The sequence below is a fragment of the Paramormyrops kingsleyae genome, chromosome 8 (assembly GCF_048594095.1).
Source record: "Paramormyrops kingsleyae isolate MSU_618 chromosome 8, PKINGS_0.4, whole genome shotgun sequence".
NCBI classification, from domain to species: domain Eukaryota; kingdom Metazoa; phylum Chordata; class Actinopteri; order Osteoglossiformes; family Mormyridae; genus Paramormyrops; species Paramormyrops kingsleyae.
Window position 1 is genome coordinate 20406139 of NC_132804.1, and position 22975 is coordinate 20429113.

Sequence of the window (22975 nt, forward strand, 5' to 3'; positions counted from 1 at the left end):
CATCCTGTTCTGTTTCATTTACTTGAAAATGAAACCACTTGTTGAGTCACGAGTGCTGATGCAGGAAGTGGAGTTTGCAGTGGGTGTGGTGTGTGTACATGGTATAAATACAGACAGTGTTTGACAGCTCTCTGCCCATCTGTTCGTCTTGCTATGCTTGAATTATGAAGCCTGTTGTTTTTGTTAACAAATGTATGTAATGAAATTTTTAATCAAATCACAATTTCTGAAGATAACTGAAGGTAAGTGTTTTTCTTTTTTCTCTCAAGTTTGTCCTTCTATTATAACAAATTTCATCGACAAAATAGTTAATCATAATTTAAAACTCTATAACAACAAATCAGCTACAGTGATTCTGTCGTGGATGAGTGGGTGGTTCTGGCTACATTCTTGGTTTCTGTAACTTTGTCCCAAGGTATTTGATGTAGCTTCAATCAGCATTTTATTTGTTGCTTGGCAACAGACTTCCCCAAGTTGGCTGTCTGCCAACATTTTGGTGATACTGACTAGCTGGAAGCTGTTATTTATTCTAGCTTTGCATCAGTGATTATGCTGCTGTTCAGCAAGAATGTCATCCCATTAGTGTAATCCACTTTCTAAAATACTCATAGTATGTGTGGTTGTCAGATTTTATGCCTGTCAAAGTGTTTCAACTTCTTATTTCTAAACCTCTCCTCAAGTCATATTTAAATGGCGTCAGAAATGACAGTAATGTTCTGACTGCATTTTAGCATGATCACAATTAGACTGTGTGCATAGTTTTATAATTTTCTGTTTAGTAGTTAACTATTTAAGGTCAAATTGAATACTGCGGTAAGTAAGGTTACCAGAGAAATGTTTTTGGAAATTTGAAGTTGTTTTTAAAAAAAATGTTTTGTTTTTTTTCCTCAGAAAATAGACTTGAAAAGGACTGATGAGATGAAAAAGCAGCTGATTTGGGTTACCATTTCGGGACATAAATCGAATAAATCTATGCTGCATATAATTACTCACAATGGCAAGACAAGGCCCAATTCAGCCTACTGTATCCAGAACAGTTAACCTTCATGTTGCATGCTCCTGGTGCTGCAAAAAAGAAAATGAAATAACATTTTCTGTAATCAGTCAAGACCACCCTCAGTGTACTGGAGATATTCTCTTGGCTAGGTGGGAAGGATCGCCTGAGAAACTGAGGCATATAAAATGTCCACCGGCATTTCCAAAGCCACGGGAGTATGTACCTTGTTGGTATTTCGTGGAGGGCTGTGGCTGCACATTTCATGGAAAACGCTGTGCCTTTGCAAGAAGTTCTGAGGAGGCTGCAGTGTGGAATTTTCTGAAGGAGAAACATCTCGACTACAGTCAGCTTATTAATCTGGTTAAGAGAGTCCAGTTTCTGAACCAGAACAAATCACCCGAGCATCCTCCAAATCAGCCAATGCAGCCTCTGGTCAGCTCTCCTCAGTTCCATTGCAAAGTATGTAAGAAGTGGTTCTCCTCAGAGGAAAGATTCATGAACCACTGCTCTACTCCTGAACACGAGAGGATGATCTTCACTGATGCAACGGTAGAATGGAAGCATCGTGACCCACCTGAAAATGTGAACCAGTCCTACAAGATATGTGAAAGGTAGCATAACATACGCATGTAGCGCGGTATTGTTGAATTCTTAGATCTGATTGGTCAGAAGGCTGTTCTATAATTTTCTATAACTGCACCCATAGTGCCAGCCAGGCAAATCACAGAGCTATTATAATAAGACAATCTTGATCTAACAACTGGCTTTTGGTCATAGCAATGAACAATTTTTAATGAATGATGGTGGCTTGGGTAATATCTAAGAAAAAATTTTGATCATTGATCGAAGCAGTTCTACTAATAGATGTGTTTTCAGCTTGTAAACTTAAAATTAGCATCTTTATGTACAGACATTTAAGCCAAATGTGTAGTAACCATGGTATGTAGCTGGTTAATGCACTGCAAGACATGAAATATTCATTTTTAAATTTACTTCACTGCACAACATGTTCTCAGCAATGAGTTTAAGAACATATAATACATGGCTTGGTGTGCATTATTCCTTAATAAATATAGTTTTCAAAGTATTTAGATGAAGAATTGGTTTTGTACAAAGTAGCAGTAGAACTTGAACTGTTTCAATAATGACAGTTAGACCTGAATCTGCCTGAAACTTCTCTCCACAGACCTTCTACTTGTGTGTATGGGGATAACTGTACCTCAGCTCATTCTTTAGAGGAGCTGATGGAATGGCACATGCGGGACAAGAATGCGCGAAAGAGGAAAATGAAAGCAGCCGAAGAGGGTTTGCTGTCCTACCAGGAGCGATTACTGCAGGAGTACAGGGAAAGCATCAGTGAAGTTCTCATTGTAAGATCTCAACTCTTAATCCTGGCCATCCAGGGCACCTACAGTTCCCCAAATCACTCAGAACTCGTACTTTAACCTCAGATCTTCTTCTTTGCAGATGTCTGAGTCTGTGCCTGGTGTCACTGTGCACTGTGACAAGGATCTGTCTGTTGTTAGTCATTGGGAAGATTTGCCTTTAAAGTGGACTTTCAAAATAACATCAGAGGTCAGTTATTCTTAACAAGTCCTGGTCAGGATTTGCCTAGCAAGTTTAGAATGCATTAACAAAAAAATAAAAATAAAAAAACAAGTTTCATTTAATCATTTAACTATCTCAAAAAAATTGTTTGATGGTTCACTTATATGAACTGTCCCCTCTGAACAATCAAACACTGCATAACTCCCATGGTTGACTGCCTAACCCTTCATGCATTAATTATTTCAGATGCCTCTTGTTCAAGTTGCATTGATGAAAAAGGAATCTGGAACTACATTTAGTTTCACATGCAACAGCCCTGAAGGTCCTTGTACTTATGCAACAGGAGAGAGGTTTTGGACTCCCAGTGGGGCAGTGCCTCCGCACCCCCAGCACCATCCTCTGAGGTTCCAGCACGTTCCTGGCCAGTGCCGCTTGGACTCGGCGACCATGTCCTGGCTTAATCCACAGGAGGCTGGGGTTGTTGTGCAGTCCTTTGAAATCCCTGTCTACTTTAGTTTGAGTTCAACCAGCACATTCAGCCCAGGTGTGTATGACCAGTGGCTGGTGTTCGACTTTGATCAGAGGCCAGTGCTCTTACAGAAACTTCAGGTGAGGGTGGGAGAGGATATGCTCCCTTTACCAGAGGAGATGCCCACGAGTGTGAGGCCCCTCATCCAGGATTTGGAGAGATGGCACCGGGGAAACAGATTCATCATTCCATGCATAGTAAAAACAGAGGAGGAAGAAGAGGAGCTCTTGAAGGAGTACAAGCCTCCTCAAATGAACTTGCAGTTCAACCCCAAAGCTGAAGACCACAGTCCCATAACCCGCCAGAACTACAGAGAGCGAATGCACAACTTCCTCTACAGAGAGGAGCTGGCACTAGAAGAGGTGGTGTCCAGGTAACAATACCTTCTGTAATCCTTTCATGGAATTAATAGGGTGGTTATTGTTTGTTTCGTCATTATTATCATTGAACATATTGCATTGTGGGTTGTGTGGTTAGCAGTGCAGTGTTGTACCCCCCAGACTACGTGTGAGTGTGAGTGTATCTCCAAGGTTTTCTCTTGCAGTGCAAAACCAAGCTTTAATATAGCTGGATTGGTGTCTCTAAACTCCCCATTGTGTGTGTGAGTGTGTGCCTTGTGATGCTCTGGGGTAGACCTCTGGCTCACCACTACCTTTACCGGACAAGTGCTTATAGAAGATGGAAGAATATTCTTGTTAACTAGTCTCAGAGGTGTAGCCAGAGGACAGGCAAGGCGGGAGATGGCCAGGGGGCCCCAAGGGTGGCTGACTACATGGTACATGGCAGGGGCAAATGCTTATTTGCGTGTTCTGTTTTTCACAAAAGGACTTGTTTTTCTTAAATTCTCTTTGTTGATATTATTAAATTAGACTTCACGCTAAAAGAATGGTAATAAATATTTCCATGTCAGTGAGTAGAGGGACCCCATGGAGTATTTTTTGCCTAGGCCCCCCCAGAGTCCAAAGAATCAACTCTGACTAGTCTTTCATTTTTGCCTAATTTTCTTTACATTAATGACATTTGTACATTTGAATTATATGCAATTTGAAGTTCACACTGATTCAAAGGTTTTCTGTTATCTAATTAAAATTACAGACTCAGTCTGCAAAAAAACGTCTCCTTGACTAAAGGGATCTCTGGGCCTGCATTTGGGATGAAATTTGCTCCAGCTGGGGAGCTTTTTGCTGAAGTCCCTGTTCATTTCTCCCTGACGCCCGACACCCCGGAGGGCTACGTGCTAAGGAGATCGGTCTGTTCAGCCCTGGTGGCTCCCGCGTCAGCAGCCAATCAGAATAATCAGGTCTACGAGGCGGACATCGTTCGAGATGCCAGCAGTGAGAACATGATGTATCTGCAGCTCTCCAAACGATGCTGCCATGACATGGGGCTCCAGAGCAACATGACCTGTGCAATGGAGGTCCAGTTTCAGATCAGTCGTCTTCCTCTCTGCGAGATGCACAAAGCCGTCGATCTCCTTCCAGAAGTTGAAATGGTTTTGCCAGACATGGACCAGTGCTGTGTTCCAGTGCACGCGGTGCAGTACACTAGGCTTAATGCAAAGCAGCAAACAGCCATGTCCTTCATCCTTGGCGAATCAGACGGAAGAAGCAGCGTCGCACCTCTCCTCATATACGGACCCTTTGGAACAGGGAAAACTTACACTCTGGCCACAGCAGCAAAGGAGTTGGTCCGTCAGCCTGGAAACAGAGTCCTAATTTGCACTCACACAAATAGGTAAGATTTCAGGCACTCAAGAGATTAATTATATTATATCAAGACTATATTAAAAATGTTAAGTGTGGTGCAACATACATTATAAAACCAATACATTAGTTACCTTTTGCAAGGATACATTGGTAACACTTTACTTGACGGGGCACAAGTAATATATATTATTCTATTACTTATGTATTAATTAACCACAAACTACAGTAAGTCTTAGTTACGTACTAATCTCATGTTAATTCATCATTAATGAATCATGATGCACATTTTGTCTTACTATATTTACTATATCTGTTAATTCTGTAAACCTTTATGAACTATTGAAAGAACTAATGAAGGAACTACTGAAGGAACAAGTCATGAATAACAAGTGAAATATTGATCTCATGTTCATTCATCATTAATGAATTGTGATGCATCTTAAGTAGCAACTATATTTGTTTATGATTTGTTCATGATTTGTACTTCAGTTATTCAGTTATTACTAAGTATTTGTGCTCTATCAAGTAAAGTGTTACCGATATATTTATGCTGTTAAATGACACATGGATTTTACATGGATATTCTGTTTCTGAGGAAATATCTCCTCTTTTTTCCAGTTCTGCAGATTTGTATGTGAAAGATCATTTTCACCCCTATGTTAACGCTGGAAATCCTCAAGCTCGACCTCTCAGGATTAAAGCCAACAAGAAAGGGGTGGTTAGCAGTGCAGCATATGACATTACGGTACAATACTGTCACCTTTCCACGGATGGTCAGTTTCTGTTTCCTGACAAGGCTACAGTAGACCAATTCAAAATAGTCATAACCACAGCTGCAATGGCCAGATTGTTCCATGATCTGAAGCTGCCATCGGGTTACTTCAGTCATATAATGATCGATGAAGCTTCTCAGATGTTGGAGTGTGAAGCTTTGATGCCCCTGAGCCTGGCAGGAAAAGGAACACGAGTGGTTCTGGCTGGAGACCACATGCAGATGGGTCCAAGGCTTTTCTCTCCAGAGGAAGGTCAACACCACAGTCATATTTTGCTTAATCGCCTTTTCCATCACTATAAAGCACTAAAAGAACACAATGTGGCTTTGAGCAGCCGAATCATCTTCAACGAAAACTACCGCTCCACTAAGGAAATAGTGGAGTTTGTGTCCACTCACTTCTACGTTGGTAAGAGTGATGCCATCAAGGCCAGTGGGGCAGTGCCTCCGCACCCCCAGCACCATCCTCTGAGGTTCCAGCACGTTCATGGCCAGTGCCGCTTGGACTCCACGACCATGTCCTGGCTTAATCCACAGGAGGCTGGGGTTGTTGTGCAGGTTGTGAAACATCTGGTGGAGAAATGGCCATCAGAGTGGGGAAATCGGGAAAGAAGAACAATATGTGTTCTTTCTGAAGGATGTCAGGTAATTCAAGTGCTACTGTCCAAGGACATGCAATTATTGTAAAACGTGAGTAACGCTGGGTGTGAGTCTCTGCCCTGCATCTATGTGTATGAAGTTCATATGTTCTTCCTGTGTTGTCATGGCATTTCCTCTGGTTTTCTCACACAGCCCAAAAACATGTAAAGGTGAATTGGAGTAGGTGTGTGCATAGGTGTGAAATTGAATTGGACACAAATGTAATTGTGTTGTTTGTGCACAAAACCATTGTTTTACAAAATATCTGATTTCTAATTTACAGATCACATTTATCCGGCAAGAACTGCGGAAGGAAAAGTTAGGAGATGTAACAGTGGAACATTTTGAAAATGTTCAAGGTATTCCCATAAAGCACAACTTATAATATTACTGCTTTTTTGTAATCTAGTATTTTATGTAATTCAGCAAAATATATGTTTACTACATCTCTGCATATTCAACATGACAACTATTCAATATGTAGTATAAGTACATATAGATAACATGTGTGTGTGTGTGTGTGTGTGCGTGTATATATATATATACTATTTTTTTTAAATAGGCAAACAGTTCCGGGTAGTAGTGATGAGCACCGTTCACACTCGAGACAGCCTGCTCTCATCTGACTCAGCTTACCTGGATTTCTTCAATGATGCCCGAGTGCTGAATACTGCCATGACCAGAGCTCAGTCTCAGGTCATTGTGGTGGGAGATGCTGTGGCCCTGTGCATGTTTGGGAGGTGCACGAAGATCTGGAAAAGCTACACTGGGCAATGTATTGGGAAGGGAAGCATGAACCCACCACATCTGACTGTAGATGATATTGAAAAAGATGTGAGGGTAAATGCCAAATTTTTTAAAGAAACAGAAGAAGACACCAGGGACACAGAATCAATCGCATCTGAAATAAGTGACACTGAAGACCCTATACTGAAGGAGCTGTTGGAAAGCAAAGATGTCAGGATTACTGTCACAGCAGATGGCATCCTGGACATTTTTCCAAGTGAGAAGCTCAGAGAATCCAGTGAATCCCCAGAATATGACCGACAACCAATTCTGAGTTCAGCAGCTCCAGATTCGGAGTGCCTTTTGCTGACGAATCCACATCGGTTCAAACGCTGTGTTTTGATTATGGAGGGGTTTAATCTAAGCTATGCTAGACCTTTGGATGATCCCACTCTCTGTATTAAAATCAAAGGCAGGAAGAATGTTGGCCACTCTTTTCATAGAGATCACGTTGTAGTACAGATACTAAATGATGACCACTGCTTTCCAGAAGGGAGAGTGCTTGATGTTCTGCAGACAGAAGAGACATCAAGATTGCATGTCTGCACCATGGATAGATACGATCTTCAGCTGATGGTTCCCATTAACAAAGCTGTCTCAAAAATTTTCACTCCAATGTACAAGGACAAACCCAACTATGTTGCTGTGAGAACACCAGATAATGATTACAGGAAGCCAGTGAAGTTTGTGAAAATAAATGAAGTACTAAAGAGAGAAAGCCTTTTTGTTGTCAAGGTCTTGAAGTGGCAAAAAACATTTAAATGTCCCTTAGGCGTTGTAGTGGAGGTCCTTCCAAAGGTGACCTCATTAGAGGCTGGTCTGGAAGTCTTAGATATTGAATACCAACTCAATAGAACTCTTCCTCCATCTGTCCAAGAAGAAATGAATTGCATGGATATAAATGAAGGGGGCCAGAAAAGGAAGGATTTTTGTAAATACACAACTTTTACCATTGATCCAGAAGATTCACAAGACATGGATGATGCAATAAGTGTAAGAGATTTAGGCCAAAGATATGAAATAGGAGTTCATATTGCTGATGTTGCTAGTTTTGTTACCATGGGCAGTGCTACTGACCAATATGCTCAGAAACTTGGAGTTACTTTTTATTGTCCTGGAAAAGAACCTGAACATATGTTCCCAAAATGTCTCAGCACAAAGAATTTCAGTTTGTTGCCTAATTGTGAACGACGTGCCATTTCTTTGATGACAGAGGTGGACAAGAGCACAGACCGGATTGTGAGCAGCCAGTTCTATCTCTCTGTGATATGCTCAGACAGAAAACTGTCTTATGAAGATGCTGAGAAAATAATCCAGAGCAACTCTAACAAGAACCTGTCATGTGACACTTTGGAAGGCTGCATTGCAAAAGCTTGCCACTTTTCAGAAGTACTCAGAAAGGAGAGGAAACCAGCTGACTGGTGCTATAAATCACCTGATGAAGAAATCCACATGGGAAACAGATCTCACAAAATGGTTGAAGAGCTCATGGTTCTGTTTAACAGTTCAGTGGCTGACTGGTTGCTAAGTATTGAAAAGACAAAGAGTTTAACTCCTCTCAGATGTCAGGATAAACCCAGCCCAGTGGAAGTTTCTCATTTTAAAGAAAAGCAGAGGTCACTCATACCTATGTCCCTTCATCTTTCATACCATACAAATGAGAGTGAAAGTCTTGACAATAGCCAGAATACTGTGGACACCAGCAATTTCTGCATACTTAGTTCCTGGTTGGAACACCTTGAGTCTGCTGCTCACAAAGGGGATATTCATAAAGTAATTGATATAATTACAACAGACAACATTCATCCACAGTTGCTGCCTGTTGTAACTGAGCTCACTCATCTTCTTTGTAAGGCTCGTGTTCTTCGCTCCAACTCATCAGCTCAGTCCAGAGTGGGACACCATGACCTGCAGCTTGACTCCTACGCCTGGGCGTCATCACCCATACGCCGCTATGTAGATGTGATTGTGCAGAGGCTCCTGCATGCAGCTGTTGATGACTCAAACATCAAATACACACCTACAAACATTGATTGGCTTTCTATAGAATTTTCTCAGAAATGTATGGAACAGCAGGATTATGAAAAGAAGGCACAGCTTCTAAATACTGCATCACAGCTGAGCACACAAAGTCTAAGAAAGATATGTTTTGTTGTTGAAGTGCCCCAGAACAGCAAAATGTTTTCTTTACGCTTTCCTTTGAACAATACTTCACTGCCAAAACAAATGACCATAATGTACAAGGACATGCAGCTGATAGCCCAGCCGGAATTCGATGAAGAAAGTCAATGCATGATCCTGAATTGGGTGCGAAGGATTTATTCATTCAATAAGAATCAGTCATCTTTTTGTTCAGGACACCACACTGCTACTGAAACGACATTCATTCTAGCAGACACGTGGAAAGATATTCTTTCATCAATAAAAGCAGAAGAATGGGAGAATGTGCTTAAACTGACCAAGGAAATCCGCTCAAGTATTGTTAACGATGACAGCAAGCAGCCTGAAAGGTTAACAAGTGATGGTCACTACACTGATGTGTCCCTGAAACTGAAGGCTGGTCAGACAATGGAAGTACAACTTGGTTCAGATACAGAAAGAGGGTTGCTGGTCCCTGTGGTACAACTGTTGGTTGTTCATCCTGGGTTTGAAATTTGCCTGGAACATGTAAAGAATCCAGTGCAATGCTTTTCCCAGTTTGCGCTCCAATCTACAAAGAAGCACTATGACAGCTACATGGAATATCAGAAAATCTGGAAACCCCTTTGTGAAATGGAGTCAGCATCCAGTGCTGTGGCAGAAAATGACAGCATTATCTTTGAAGATATAGTCATTACTTTTAAGAAGGACAGTAAATGTAAGAATCTAGTTGGATTTTTTCGACTTCCGTTGGAGACCATCAAGCAGTGGTCCATTGACTGTGATCTGAAGAACTGCTTTTTGTGTATTCGACTGAGAAACCAAAAGCAAAATGTCAGACCAGGGAAGCTATCAGACCATATAGATCCCATGTCCTACACATGGATCGCTCATGGAATAACCACTAAAATCACTGATGAGGATGAATCCAAGATACTCTCCTATGTGCAAATAAACTTCCGCGTCAATCACCTCACTTTCAAAAATAACCTGGAAAGTATCTTCAAGAAGGATACCAGATTCACTCTGGAGTTAATTCCCAAGCTGTTGCCTGATGTGTAAGTTCTATGCTATATATTCATTAAAAAATACTTATGTAGAACTGTTGTAAATAATAAAACATGCCCATTTTACTGGTTCTTGGGCAGACAAGGACTGAGGGCAATGAGGACAGCCTGCAAATGGCTTAAAACCATCCAATGCAACTTCATGTCCAAACATTCAGTTAAATATTCTTGAACATTGTTTTGTAATATACAATGAGGATGCCTAAAATGTGTAGTTTAACTTCAACTTCATATGTTGATGATTGTTATTGAAAGTGACTGTTTAATTTTCACCATATTCAGGCGCAAAGAAGTAGCCATATGCCAACTTGCCCAGGCCAACCTGCTTGTGCAGAACATTGCAGTTGGCAGGGAGACATGCTTCAAAAGTGAGTGAATCATTAGGGAGTGATACAGTAAAGTGACCTGGGGCCTGTACTACGAAGCGGGGTAACTGGCTTATCAGGGTAACTTTGCGAGTAACTTGATGACGTGTGGTGTAACTTCACGATTAACCCGTACTACGAAAGGTGGGTAGGTTTTAGTCGAGACATATTGCTATGGCAATTTACCCTAAGTCTCAAAACTGCCCCGAGCAGTTTTTGTTCTTGGTTAAGTCGAGGTTTCCGCGTAAGCCAGCCCTACTGTATATGAGCACCGCCCCTCTCACTACAATTTCTCCGAAGACAATGCCCGCTTACCTGGATGATCCGTACGACATTGGCGCGCGAATCGTGAGGGGCTCTCTCTGTTAATATGTATGAAATGGAGCAATGGCATATAATATGCATTCAAAGTATTAATTAATAACTGTTACAGAGAAAGTTATTCTGAAAACCCAAGGGGTGTGCATTGTTCCCTGTTGTCCACTGATCAAAGCACACTTCACTAGATGTGCCTGTCTTGTCTAGTTTTAAAGTTAGTAACCCATTCATGTATTGTCGACTGCACAGTATTATGAGTATATGGATACATTCGAACATTCAAAAATTAATTAAAATTCGTATGTAAAGCAATCTGGGAAACAAAGGGGTGTGGAACAGTCGCCATGAGCCCAAAATACTAAACCATCATGTCACAGGCTGAAAGGACCTATTATATTAGCTATTAACACGATTTGACACAAATCACAAAATGTTTTGAAACGGAAAAATAATCAGTGTGCATCAATGTCTGTGTACTGGACATCACAATTCTGTCATTAAAAACGCCTACCTTACTTCCGTAAAGATATTAAAGCCAGAAAACTGAATATGGAATATGAGGCTAACTTAACTGCGGTGACAGGTTCCTAGTCGTTTTCTCACTACACATATGCTTCTGTTTTGTCCTGTTGTAAATCATTTAATTGTTTGTTAAACAGTGGCTCACCTTCTATTAAGTGTCATATGAACAGACACCTTTTTATTAGCTGTAAAACATAGAAACACGCTATTAGTGGAGGCTAGACACAACAAATCTTTCATAATGAGTTGAAATATAAATACAAAGCCCTACCACTTGACATGATGTTTTTATATTTCATCTTGACTTGCTGCCACGTACGCTTTCCACTACTATTTGAAATCGGATCAGTTATTGTTAACATTAAGTTTATATTATGAGTAACATTACAGTAATGGAACTTCAGGGAGCATTGCATTACTTACCAGCATATACAGTAATAGGTGACTTCTGAATTTTGTCGCATCTGTTAGCCTCTGTAATTATTAACAGTATTTCAATTCTTTCAACCCAATTCAATTCTTTTCAGAAAACACTTAATTGTCTAATACTCGGTCGTGAGATATTTTAGACCACGTTTTATGACCGTGAAAATGTACATATGCATTTTATCCGTCGTCAATACGTTGCCAACAAGCCTGCCTGCTTTTGTTGGCTGCAGTGGTATTGGACTTTCTGTACAGTGTGGATTTAAACTCCTCATAACCCTGCATAATTAGCATGCAGTCTTCCTCCGTGAAACACATGGAGATCGCGCTACGAGTCAAACGGTGCCTTGCGTTGCCGAACGTGCTCCATTTATGTGAACGCGCACAAACTCCAATGCAGTTAACACCGATTTAACAAATCAACTTCTTAACTGGCGTCGTAGTACTGATTAGCCCAGATGGAGTCAACCTGATTTTGTCAACCTCGCGTTCGCAAATTACCTCGGGGTTAAGTCTGATTTGGTTAAACTCCCTTCGTAGTACAGGCCACTGGTGGATCAGTGGGCAGCACTGCAGCCTCACACCTCCAGTGTTGTGGATTTCATGAATTGATTGATTGATTGATTATGCATCCAACTTCCAAGCAGGTTTCCAATAGAACAGTGTTTTATAACCTGATTCTCATACCGGGAGCTGGGAGGGAGTGAAAACATGAACTGTCTGGGGGTTCTCAAGGACCGGGTTTGGAAACACCACAGTAGAAGGTCCTGCACGGCAGGGCACGTTATTGGCATCATAGGGCACAAGGCGTGGGACACCCTGGATGGGACATGGGTCCATCATAGGGCACAAGGCGTGGGACACCCTGGATGGGACTCTGGTCCATCATAGAGCACACACACTCACTCGCATACTATGGGTAGTTTATAGACACCGGTTTATGTAATGGGTTGTCTTTGGACTAACCCATATAATGTGGAAAAAACAGTGGGAGTAGGACATGAACCGCTAACACTTAAGGTGTGAGGTAATAGTACTACTCACTGACCCACTGCCCCTATTATTTTTGTCATCCATAAATTTATAAGCATGTTCTTATTTGGATAGGTGCAAGTAAAAGATGGAAATCACAAATGAAAAAAAGGCTAGAGGACTTGCCTGCACCTAATGAGAGCCAGAAGAATGCCATACAAGAAGCTCTGGAAAACCAATTCACACTCATACAGGGCCCCCCAGGTAATGCACTCCATGGCTGTTTCTGTTGTGTTGTCCAAAAAACAGTATAAATTAAGGAGTTTTATTTGCAAATCTACAGCTGAGATGTCTCAAAAAATATAGTTCAAATAGATATGACATCACACTTGTGCTTTTGTTGGCCTGTCACACACTCATTACCTTTTATGGCATTTCTTTCAGGAACCGGAAAAACTGTGGTTGGAGTCTATCTCGTTTATTGGTTCTTCATGTTAAACAAAAAGAAAACAGAAGAGGAGTCAGCAGACAGACAAAAAGACATGAAGAAATCCTGTATCTTATACTGTGGGCCCTCCAATAAATCAGTGGATGTTGTTGCTAGTAAGCTACTGTATATCCGGTCCCAGCGATTCACAGTCAGAAATAAATTATATAGTATAGTAACTGCAGGTAACACTTTGATTGAGCGGATATGAATAATATAGGAGTACATGCTTACTTTATGCATTAATTAACCAGTAACTAAGTGTTTTTGGTGGCATTGGTACTCCAGCCACTGTAAAAAACTCACACTGTTCCATCTGGACTAGTGTGGTGCTAAGATATCACCCGCCGCACTCAGGTTCTCGTCTGGTTTGCAATGCGTCATCAGCGGATGCTTCTTACCTCTAAGTCAGGGGTACATACACACCGGCCCTTTGCGGATAAGATTGCCCACCCCTGCTCTAAGTACTGATCCTATGTTCATTCATCATTAATCAATCATGACAGTTCATGTATTTCACAGGGAAACCTGTATTAGTTCATGATTTGTTCTTGAGTAGTAAATTAGTTAAGTATTTTTGCCCCCTCAACTGAAGTCTTGCCATAATTAACTAGTTCACTATTAATTAATATACTGCCTGAATGGAATACATGAACTTCACAATTGGTTAATGCTATACTGTACAAGCACAGGATCAGTATGTAAGTAACACTTAGTTACTGGTTAATTAATGCATTAAGTACTACATTATTCATGTCCCTTTAAGTAAAGTGTAACCATAACTGCAAATGCTGCTAGCTATATACAAAATCGATTACATTATCACTGAAAAATATGGCAAACCTTTAATTGGAATATTGCTCTTCTCTATTGCAGAGCAGCTTGTGAAGTTCCAGCATGTTCTGAGACCACTAAGAGTATACAGTGAACAGATGGAAATGCTGGAGTTCCCTTACCCAGGAAGCAACCTCAAACTCTCACGCAGGGCTCAGAGGGAAGCAAGGCCCAGCAACGACCTCACGTGTGTTCAACCTTTTGTCTTCATTCATATTTTTAATGGAAGTGTAGCTTAAAGTCACTTAGTTGTGCAACAGTTATCTAAAATACATTATCAGTCAAAAGTTATTGAACACACTGAGATTTTCTACATTTGCATGTTAATCACTTAACATTTACTAAAAATACACTCAATATTCTTTGCTAACAAAATAGATTTACAGCATGTTCACCATTTGAGTATCTTTATTAGCAAGAAAATGCTAATATATGTGAGTATATATATATGATGTTAACAGTCTCTGCTCTGGAACTGAGTGAGATCTAAATTACATACAAATGATTTCTAGATCAATCACACTGCATCATAAGATACGGAAACCTGGGAACCCATTCTCAGATCAAATCCGGGTGTTTGATGACAGGATTAAAAGGAAGGAGGAAATCACTGATGTTGAAGTTGAAAGGTAAATTGAAGGAAGCACGTCTCTTCATAAATCATGTGTGCCACCTTGGCACCCCCACAAGACCATAAAAATGTAAAATCTGTTATAGAACCTAGATGAAAATGACCAAGACTATACCTATTAACCAAAATTTTGATTGGTCAGATTTACACCTACACAGCTTTTTTAAATTGAGATAGGAAACACCCTAAAAAGGCACACAGTGTTAATTTATCTTTCAGTAATTATTAGTGGAACCTCTCCTGTTGTACCATCCATTATTTTACTAACATTTTTTTCAGCTACAAAATTCTTCTGAACCAAGCTCGCCAATTTGAGCTGGAAAATCACGATGTCATTTTGTGCACCTGCACTGCTGCCTCAAACCCAAACTTCACCATGAAATTGACCTTGCATCAAATTATTATTGATGAGTGTGCTATGGCAACTGAGCCAGAGGCCTTCATACCACTGACCATCCATAAACCCAAACAGGTCTGTTCTTCCCATAGAAATGGGAAGTTATTCAAAATATGTTAAAGTAGTACACACTCCCTATTGCATCCATCTTTTCTACCTGGTGCCATCTCTTCTTAAGGTGTTGGGTTTATACCGATCTTTCTTTAGCATATTCTCCTGTCATCTCTTCTTTGGTACTTCCTTCTGCTGTTTTTGTGATTGTTATATTTCATTTATATATTTAATTTTCTGAGAGTACCAACCATAACTCTCAGAATGTTCTCTTTTTCTCACAAGTATGGCCCTTTCCAGATCTTAAATTGAAGCGCCAAACTGAAAATATTAGCTTCTGTTAATGCATGTAACATTTTCATGATTTCAGATTGTTTTGCTTGGGGACCACAAGCAATTACGGCCCATTTTGCAAAATGATCTTACGAGGAAGTTAGGAATGGAGAAGTCTTTGTTTGAACGTTATGTGGGAAATGCTCTCATGCTGGATACACAATACAGAATGGTAGGCTGGTACTCACTGAAAGATATCATAATGCTCAATGTCATGTTGACTGTAGATTTCACAATGTGAAGTTGAGTCTCATTTCAAATCCAGCCATACAGTTTAGAAGGCTTGGATACTCCATGACCTGTGAAACATCAATACTGTAAATGTTTTTAATTATCCGTGGTATAGATGGACAATGTTACATTCATTGAATTAAATTAATTTAAATGAATTGTTTGAAAGCTGTCTAGCTAGGGTCTGAGATGACCTTCAAGATACAGTATATAATCTTTGGAGCTTTTTTGTTTTGTTTTTTTGTTAGCAAAAGAGCATATGTGAATTTCCTTCAAATGAGTTCTACAATGGTCAACTGATAACTGGAATTGACCATAAACCCAGCATGCTGATGATTAAATCTCGGCCCACCGCTATCTTATTTGGACACGTTGAAGGGAAGGAGGAGAGACTAGTCGTCTCCACAGAGCAAGGGAATGAAAACTCAAAGGCAAATTCTGAGGAGGCCGAACATTCAGTAAGCTAATATTCACTGTATATACAGCACTGTACAGATGTCTTAGGCAGTCAAAGTAAATGTTTGCAGCTACTTATTTGGGTAGTAAGTATATATTTGCTCTGAAAAAAACCAGGAAAGCACAAATTAACATTAGAACATGCACACATTCATAGTAACACAACTCAGTGACATATTTTTTAGCCATATGGGCAGTGGTCAAGTCAAAACTACAGGGGTGTATTGGATGGTTACTGCAAATTCTGGCGTTGTTCTGAAATAGCTAAGCTGACACACTTTGACAAATAATATCTAACAATATATATTGTAAAAAATTTGTATTAAAAAACGTAAAGGTCATTTTGACATCTTAACCTTTGGCTACCTGAGACTTTTGCACAGTACTGTACATATGCATGAATGCCCATATATGGATATGCATCATGCTTGCAGTTTTCATTTCTTATTAACTTATGTTTTGCTGTTTCTTTAAGGTTCGTATAGCTTCACTTCTAATAAGTCATTCTGGGATACAACCTGAGAGAATTGCCATTCTAACACCATACAATGCCCAGGTGGCAAAAATTAAGGAAATCCTGTCCAAAAGAAACATTACAGATGTTACTGTAACCACCATCGTGAAAAGCCAAGGTATTATTATTATTATTATTATTATCATTATTATTATCCCAACACAGCATATCATTGGTTAGCACTGTAGCCTGTGGAGGAAAAAATCAGATCTCAGTTCTGCAGCCAGACCCTTCTTGTTCTAGAGTTTATTCTATGTTTATTTTATGTACATATTAGTGACACGTGTCATCCATACATTTCATGACATCCATACATTTTGATTGGTCAAAAATGGGGGAGGCACAGTGGTACAGTGGTTAGCTCTGCCACCTCACACCTCTGGGGGCTTCGTCTCTCTGTCCTGGCTCCTTGTGTGTGGAGTCTGCATTCTCCCTGTGTTGTCATTGGGTTTCCTCTGGGTTTCCCTGTACAGTTCAAAAATACACTGAGGTGAATTGGAGCTACCAAATTGCTCTTAGGTGTGCATGTGCAAATGAATGGTGTGTGAGTGTGCCCTGCGATGGGCTGGTGTCTTGTGATGGGCTGGTGTCCTGCGATGGGTTGGCACTCCATCATGGGTTGTTCCCTGCCTTGTGGTCATAAGCTCCAGACCCCTTGTAACCCTGAATAGGACAAATGGTTACAGAAATTGGACAGATGGTCAAAAATGATTTCACCTTCATGCCAGGGAATAGTTCCACTCAGCAACTAAATCACTTACTTTAACTAAGATGATATTGGCTCCCCAACTATTTTGGTACTTCCCAAGGTCAACATGCACCCCAGATCACCTTTTGACTTTTAACTTCTCATTGCAGTGCTTCCCAATTTCTCAAATTAACCGGATCTTTTGTTGAACTTCTGTCTCCACGCCCGGGATGTTTTCAAAAGATTGAACTTGTCCTTCTGTTGACCTTACTATCCTTTGTTTTCTACACTCTGTTTAGCAGACTTGGTAAGCTCATTAACAATGCTTTCATTCCTGCATTGTAATCCTTGCATAAGCATCTTCATATGTTTTTATCTGCTTTATCTCTTAACACCTGTTAAATCAGTAAAATCAGTTCGCTTGTTAATAACACGGCTATATCTCTTTCTTGGAATCAAATCAAACTTTTCCTCCATAAGCCTCACACCTCCAGGGCTGTCAGTTTTGATTCCTACCCCTTGCTCTGCTTGTGCGGTTTGCTTTCCCCTTGGTCAGGTAAAATTCCTTCTACAGTCCAAAACTCAACATGTTGAGTTATTGCCTCTAAATTCGTGTCCTGTGATGGGCCGACGTTCTGTCAATGGTGTCCTCTGTTTTGTGGGAGGCTCTAGGCTCACCAAAACCCAGTACAGGTGCAATGGTTGTGGAAGATAGACGTGTGGATGTAATACACTGATGATATCATAAGACGCATCTGTTCAGAGCACAGTATCATCCGGAAATGTAATGTAATTTGACCTCTGAATTAGCTATAGCTGTTGGCCAGTCCTTACAGGTTTTCTTCCTTGTCACAGGAAGCGAATGGCGCTATGTCATCATGTCTACCGTGTGCTCCTGTCCGCAATCAGAGATTGAAACGGAACCCACCCGCACGTGGATAGTGCAAAAGCTGGGCTTCGTCATGGATCCCAACCAAGTCAATGTCGGCATCACCAGAGCACAAGAAGGACTCTGTATTTTAGGTAAAATAACATTACTCAGCATTTGCAATGTGTCTTACTTGTGTTTTTGTTTTAATAATGATGTCAAACATATTTTCCATTTAGGACTCTTAAAATTATCAATTTTGGTCATATTGATTCATACAAGAGACTCTTTCAAAATCCATTTGAAGGAGTGAAAGAGATCCCAATGTAACAGTGGTCTTAGAGATTAAACTTTGTTGTATGTTAATACATTGTGACAAGTGCGTCATACATCCTTTGTAGGCAACAAGAACTTGCTACGGTGCAGCACCCTTTGGAGGAGATTGCTGGATCATTACTGCAGACATGACTGTGTGGAGGATAATGCAAAGGACATTTGGGTCCAGAGCAGAACTATGAAAAAAAAGAATAAATCCTACAAGTTCAGCCGTCAGATGAAGTAAAACATTCTTCAAAATCTCTGGAGGTTATCACCAAGATGACACACCTTTATTACCTTCAGAAAGTGCTCTTGGTTTTTAATGAATGGTTCTCAGATCTTTCCTTGGAGACTCCCCCAGTCACCCATACGTGTTCTTTTCCACCATTAATTAATTAACAGAATAGTGAGAAGTTCATCAACTCCATCAGATGGTCTGGTGGTACAATATAATGTGTACCAAGACAATATGTAAAATGGGAGTTTTCAGGAGTTTTAAAAACACCTCGTTTGGAATAAGGTCTGAGTAGTTGATGCATAGGTGGACACTGGGTGTAAACAATGGAACACCTGCCAGTGGTTTGGAACATCTGTGTTTGTTTAATAGTCCTCCCATTAGGATAAGTTGTAAATAGGAGTGGAGGCGAGGATGCCCTCAATAATGAACTGAAAGACAAAAATAAAGTAATTGTGGAGTATTTACTATACAGTATGTAAGTGTAAACCAGTGTGGTGGGGTTTGCTTGGTTAAGCAGGGATGATATGAAAACCATCCTCGCTAATTTATACAGGGAATTTGGAGGTCTGATAAACATCATTATGTAATGACTGTGTACATTGTAATAACTGCACATAATGTAATAAAATAATGTAACAATCTGCCAATAATGTAATAACAATGGTGAGCACATAATGTAATAACAATGGTGAGCACATAATGTAATAACAATGGTGAGCACATAATGTAATAACTTATTGCACATAATGTAGTAAGTTATTACATCATGTGCAAGTTATTACATTATGAACTTAGTGTAAATGTTTCTGTTAAAAATGTAATATATTGAAACATATTGTAATTACTAAATAAAATGGTTTAAAAATGCTTTAAGGTCCAGTATGTGCAGTTTATATGTAGCATAATTTCCATCCACCCCAACCCTCGTATCATAGCCTGCATGAGCCACATTTCCATTCTCCCTCATGTTTACAAGCATCAAGTCACCATTGATATACAGTATAAACCATGTACAACTGTAGATTGTTTCTTTTGTGGATTTTAGGTGTTTATGTACTGAAATGTAGTACCCGTTCCCAGAATCCACCTCAGAAATGGGAAAAGGAATTCAGTTTTGAACCATTTTTAAAAAGCAATACTAACTCAATGGGCCCTATTTTCCACCAATGCAAAGTAGTTTTGCTAGTTTCATACCCACACATCGCTCATTTTCACACCACGTGCACATGTCGTCAAAATAGCCTGTAAAGGAATCTAAACTGTGAGATATAAAATATCAGCCCTATTACCTTTTGTTTGAACATTTTAAAGCACTTAAAATGTTTTTTGTTTCAACAACGGTTGCACTTTAGTGTATATTTTGCAAACTGCAGACCCAAAATTAAAATGAAAAAAACATACAAGCATAATTAAGTCCCCGTTACCAGATGCTGCTCTCGTTCAGCAGTGAGCTTCCGTTTCCCCGTCTTCTGACATCATTATACTGCTTTTGGCCCTACACAGGTGATCTGGTGATGCCAGAAAACGAGGACTCACTCTCTGCAGCCTCATCCCATACCCACTTCACCTCACAAGGCTTTAGTGGAAGTGCTGATGACATGGTCAAACCTTTTCACCTTGTACATGAGCGATCTGGCCTGCCTGGCAAATGCACCATTATAATAGCAATCCGCCGCGGCCTTTTAACAGCAATAGCAATCTGCTGCTGCCTTTTAAGGGCATATAGTAATGCACCACTGCCTTTTAAGGGCAATAGCAATCCGCTGCGGCCATTTAAGGGCAATAGCAATCCACTGCGGCCTTTTAACGGCAATAGCAATCCACTGCGGCCTTTTAACGGCAATAGCAATCCGCCACTGCCTTTTAAAGGTGAGGTGACGTGCCATTCTGATTGGGTTATTGCTTTACGCCCAAAACATGCCTTTAAATAATTAAGAGACTTAGGACAACCTTTTTGGCCGTGCAAAGTCTGTTTTTTCTGTGGTCAAAGTAGCAAAATGGATTTTGACACATCCATAAATGTTAGTTTTTTTGTGTTAGATCGTCAAAAGAGAGCGCAGTGACGAAGATAGAAACTTTCAATTAAGCACCAGCATGAGGGACAGCACTTCTGGAACTGTGTTTGATGAGTCAAAGGTGGAGTTGTGCACAATTCCAGATGTCATATTTGGTGAAAAAAATAAATAAATTGAGAAATAGAATTTCACAATAATTGGAAAAGATTGGTGCTGGGAGTGTTTTGGTTTGGGGCTGCTTTGCTGCCTCAAGCCAACTTACCATCATGGAGCCTACAATGAATTCAACATCATACCAGAGAGTGCTTGAGGAGAATGAGAGGAAATCTCTCAGGAAGTTGAAGCTGGCGTTCACGTTACCTGGCTGAAGTGACCCAAATCCAAATTTTTGCCTTGATGTGATACAAATCTGTTGATTTCAGGGCTGTGTGGACACAGAAATTGAATATTTTCAAATCATATTTGAGCCACTTTCACATGTGGCCCTAAATCAGATATGTATCCGATTCATGGCCTTGCAACATCAATGAGACCGGTCAGATCGGAATTCATATGGCCTTTTGCCTATACACATGGGCTGAGTGCTATCAGCCAGCACCGGCAGCGCAGTAAAACAACAAGGGAAGAGAGCTGCGGCTGAGACAACAGTTGGTGGAAGTGTCACACCCAGCCCAGCTGAGCCTCCTGTTTCCCTCCCCAGCGTGGCCCTAATGAGCCACGCCCCTTTCATATTAGTCTGACCTCACGCCCTTCAGTTATACACTCCAGCTGCCTCTTGTTATGTTCCCCTGTTAGTCTTTGTATAAAAGTGCTTCCTGGTCCTGCCATTAACTTCTTAACGTCTCTCCATTTCTTTGCCTGCATCCTTCCCCAGTTTAGTCCTCCTGTTTGAACCCCTCGCAGTTCCGTTTGGTTTCTGGCCCAGTTTCATTCTGTTTGGCTTCGGATTTAAATAGAACCCCTGTCAGTTTTGCCACCCCCCCCCCCCCCCCCCACCTGCTTCTGTGTCCCTCGTCCTGCCTGACATAACAGGAAGGATGGGGAAGTTGGCAATATATTAGGTATTTGGGGAAATGAATCGGGCTACACACAAAACAACATAATTAGACAGTAATATTTTCTACTGCAATGCAAGATCATTACGAAAGCCCAACATATACCCTTCGCATATATGATGGAGTGTATTAGGATGAATACGCGGATGATTACTGTACGTCGCCCCCATAGCATAGAATTAATAAGGCTTGTTCACTGTCCTCCTGTTACTGTGATATTCTGGGAAGTTGTGATTGTTCAACTTCACCTAGCAGACATACATATGAGGTAATTGAGGTACTAATTGATTCTGATTGTGTATGGACTAATCATCCTGAGATTCAAATACGTTGTCCATGATTCACACATACTATTATTGTGCCAAGGTTAAACTGCAGAAACATGTTTTTCACTGGTCACTTATATAACTTTTTTTTTTTTACCAATAATTGGTTTTGCGGAACGCTTATCTCGTCCTGGGACACTTATCTTGCTTTTGGGGAAGATGAGAGAGCATTGCCCAAGGACGCTGTTGGAGTTTGCCGTCTCCACCGGGTCCGTGGATGAGAAGAGATTCACAGCTGAGACGAGGAGTAGTTGCAAGTCACTGGTTTATTCTCTGGCAGATTGCAATCTGGGAGCGACTGTCCGACATACATTCAGCATGTACAGTATGAGGCTCGAACAATAGTTATCGGTTCTGTATTTTTATAGCACCTCTGGGGTGTCCCTCCCTCTTTTGGTATTTTCCCAGCTACGTGACATCAACATGTTTTTAAATTTGCTCCAGTTAGTCCGTTATTACATGTCCCCCCTCCCAGCATCTTATTGTGTCAGCACTTTTGCAACCCCCTTTTTGTTAAGCAAAACTTAAAATAAGCATCTGTTCCTGTTTTCCAGCTGTCCGGGATGAGGTCACCCTGCCCTGCTCACACACTGTCAGTTCCTGATTTCTTCCGACTGTCTTGGGCGAGATTACCCTGTCCTGCCGGCCCACTGTCCGTTCGTGTTTCGGTTAGCTGAATTATTTTAGAAGCTGCCTTATTTTAGAATTAACCCCTAAACACTCATCTTGTTAAGAAGGGAAAGTGTT

At 40.6% G+C, this 22975-nt stretch overlaps 1 protein-coding gene and 1 long non-coding RNA gene across 4 annotated transcripts; one reads left to right on the plus strand and one right to left on the minus strand.

Moving 5' to 3' along the window:
* The first annotated feature begins 81 nt into the window (after nt 1-81).
* On the plus strand, nt 82-19699 carry helz2a (helicase with zinc finger 2a). Of its 3 annotated transcripts, XM_023795313.2 has the most exons (20): nt 84-242; nt 892-1608; nt 2184-2367; nt 2465-2572; nt 2792-3447; nt 4170-4808; nt 5399-6197; nt 6475-6550; nt 6754-10174; nt 10466-10551; nt 12922-13050; nt 13231-13389; nt 14150-14294; nt 14620-14736; nt 15018-15210; nt 15557-15691; nt 15999-16208; nt 16682-16838; nt 18264-18431; nt 18678-19699. In XM_023795313.2, exons 2-20 carry the CDS (start codon nt 995-997, stop codon nt 18836-18838), a joined length of 8157 nt encoding a protein of 2718 aa, XP_023651081.2. In that variant the 5' UTR covers nt 84-242; nt 892-994; the 3' UTR covers nt 18839-19699. The 3 variants fall into 3 exon arrangements, 1 of the variants encoding a protein (XP_023651081.2); XR_002836193.2 differs by lacking the exon at nt 16682-16838 and having other exon boundaries at nt 82-242; nt 18678-18814; XR_002836194.2 differs by lacking the exons at nt 15018-15210; nt 16682-16838; nt 18264-18431; nt 18678-19699 and having other exon boundaries at nt 82-242; nt 15999-16137.
* On the minus strand, nt 16951-21273 carry LOC140592288 (uncharacterized). The gene is made up of 2 exons (XR_011992633.1): nt 21208-21273; nt 16951-17383 (listed from the first exon to the last, which is right to left on the minus strand). It is a non-coding gene; the product is annotated as an uncharacterized lncRNA (long non-coding RNA).
* Between the last annotated feature and the right edge of the window lie 1702 nt (nt 21274-22975).

Excerpts from the sequence above, each read along its gene's own strand:
- helz2a (XM_023795313.2), top strand. The coding sequence starts at position 995 with ATGGCAAGACAAGGCCCAATTCAGCCTACTGTATCCAGAACAGTTAAC. Across the intron at positions 13,051-13,230 it reads ACTCATACAGGGCCCCCCAG|GAACCGGAAAAACTGTGGTT; the intron begins GTAATGCACTCC and ends CATTTCTTTCAG. Across the intron at positions 13,390-14,149 it reads ATCAGTGGATGTTGTTGCTA|AGCAGCTTGTGAAGTTCCAG; the intron begins GTAAGCTACTGT and ends TCTCTATTGCAG.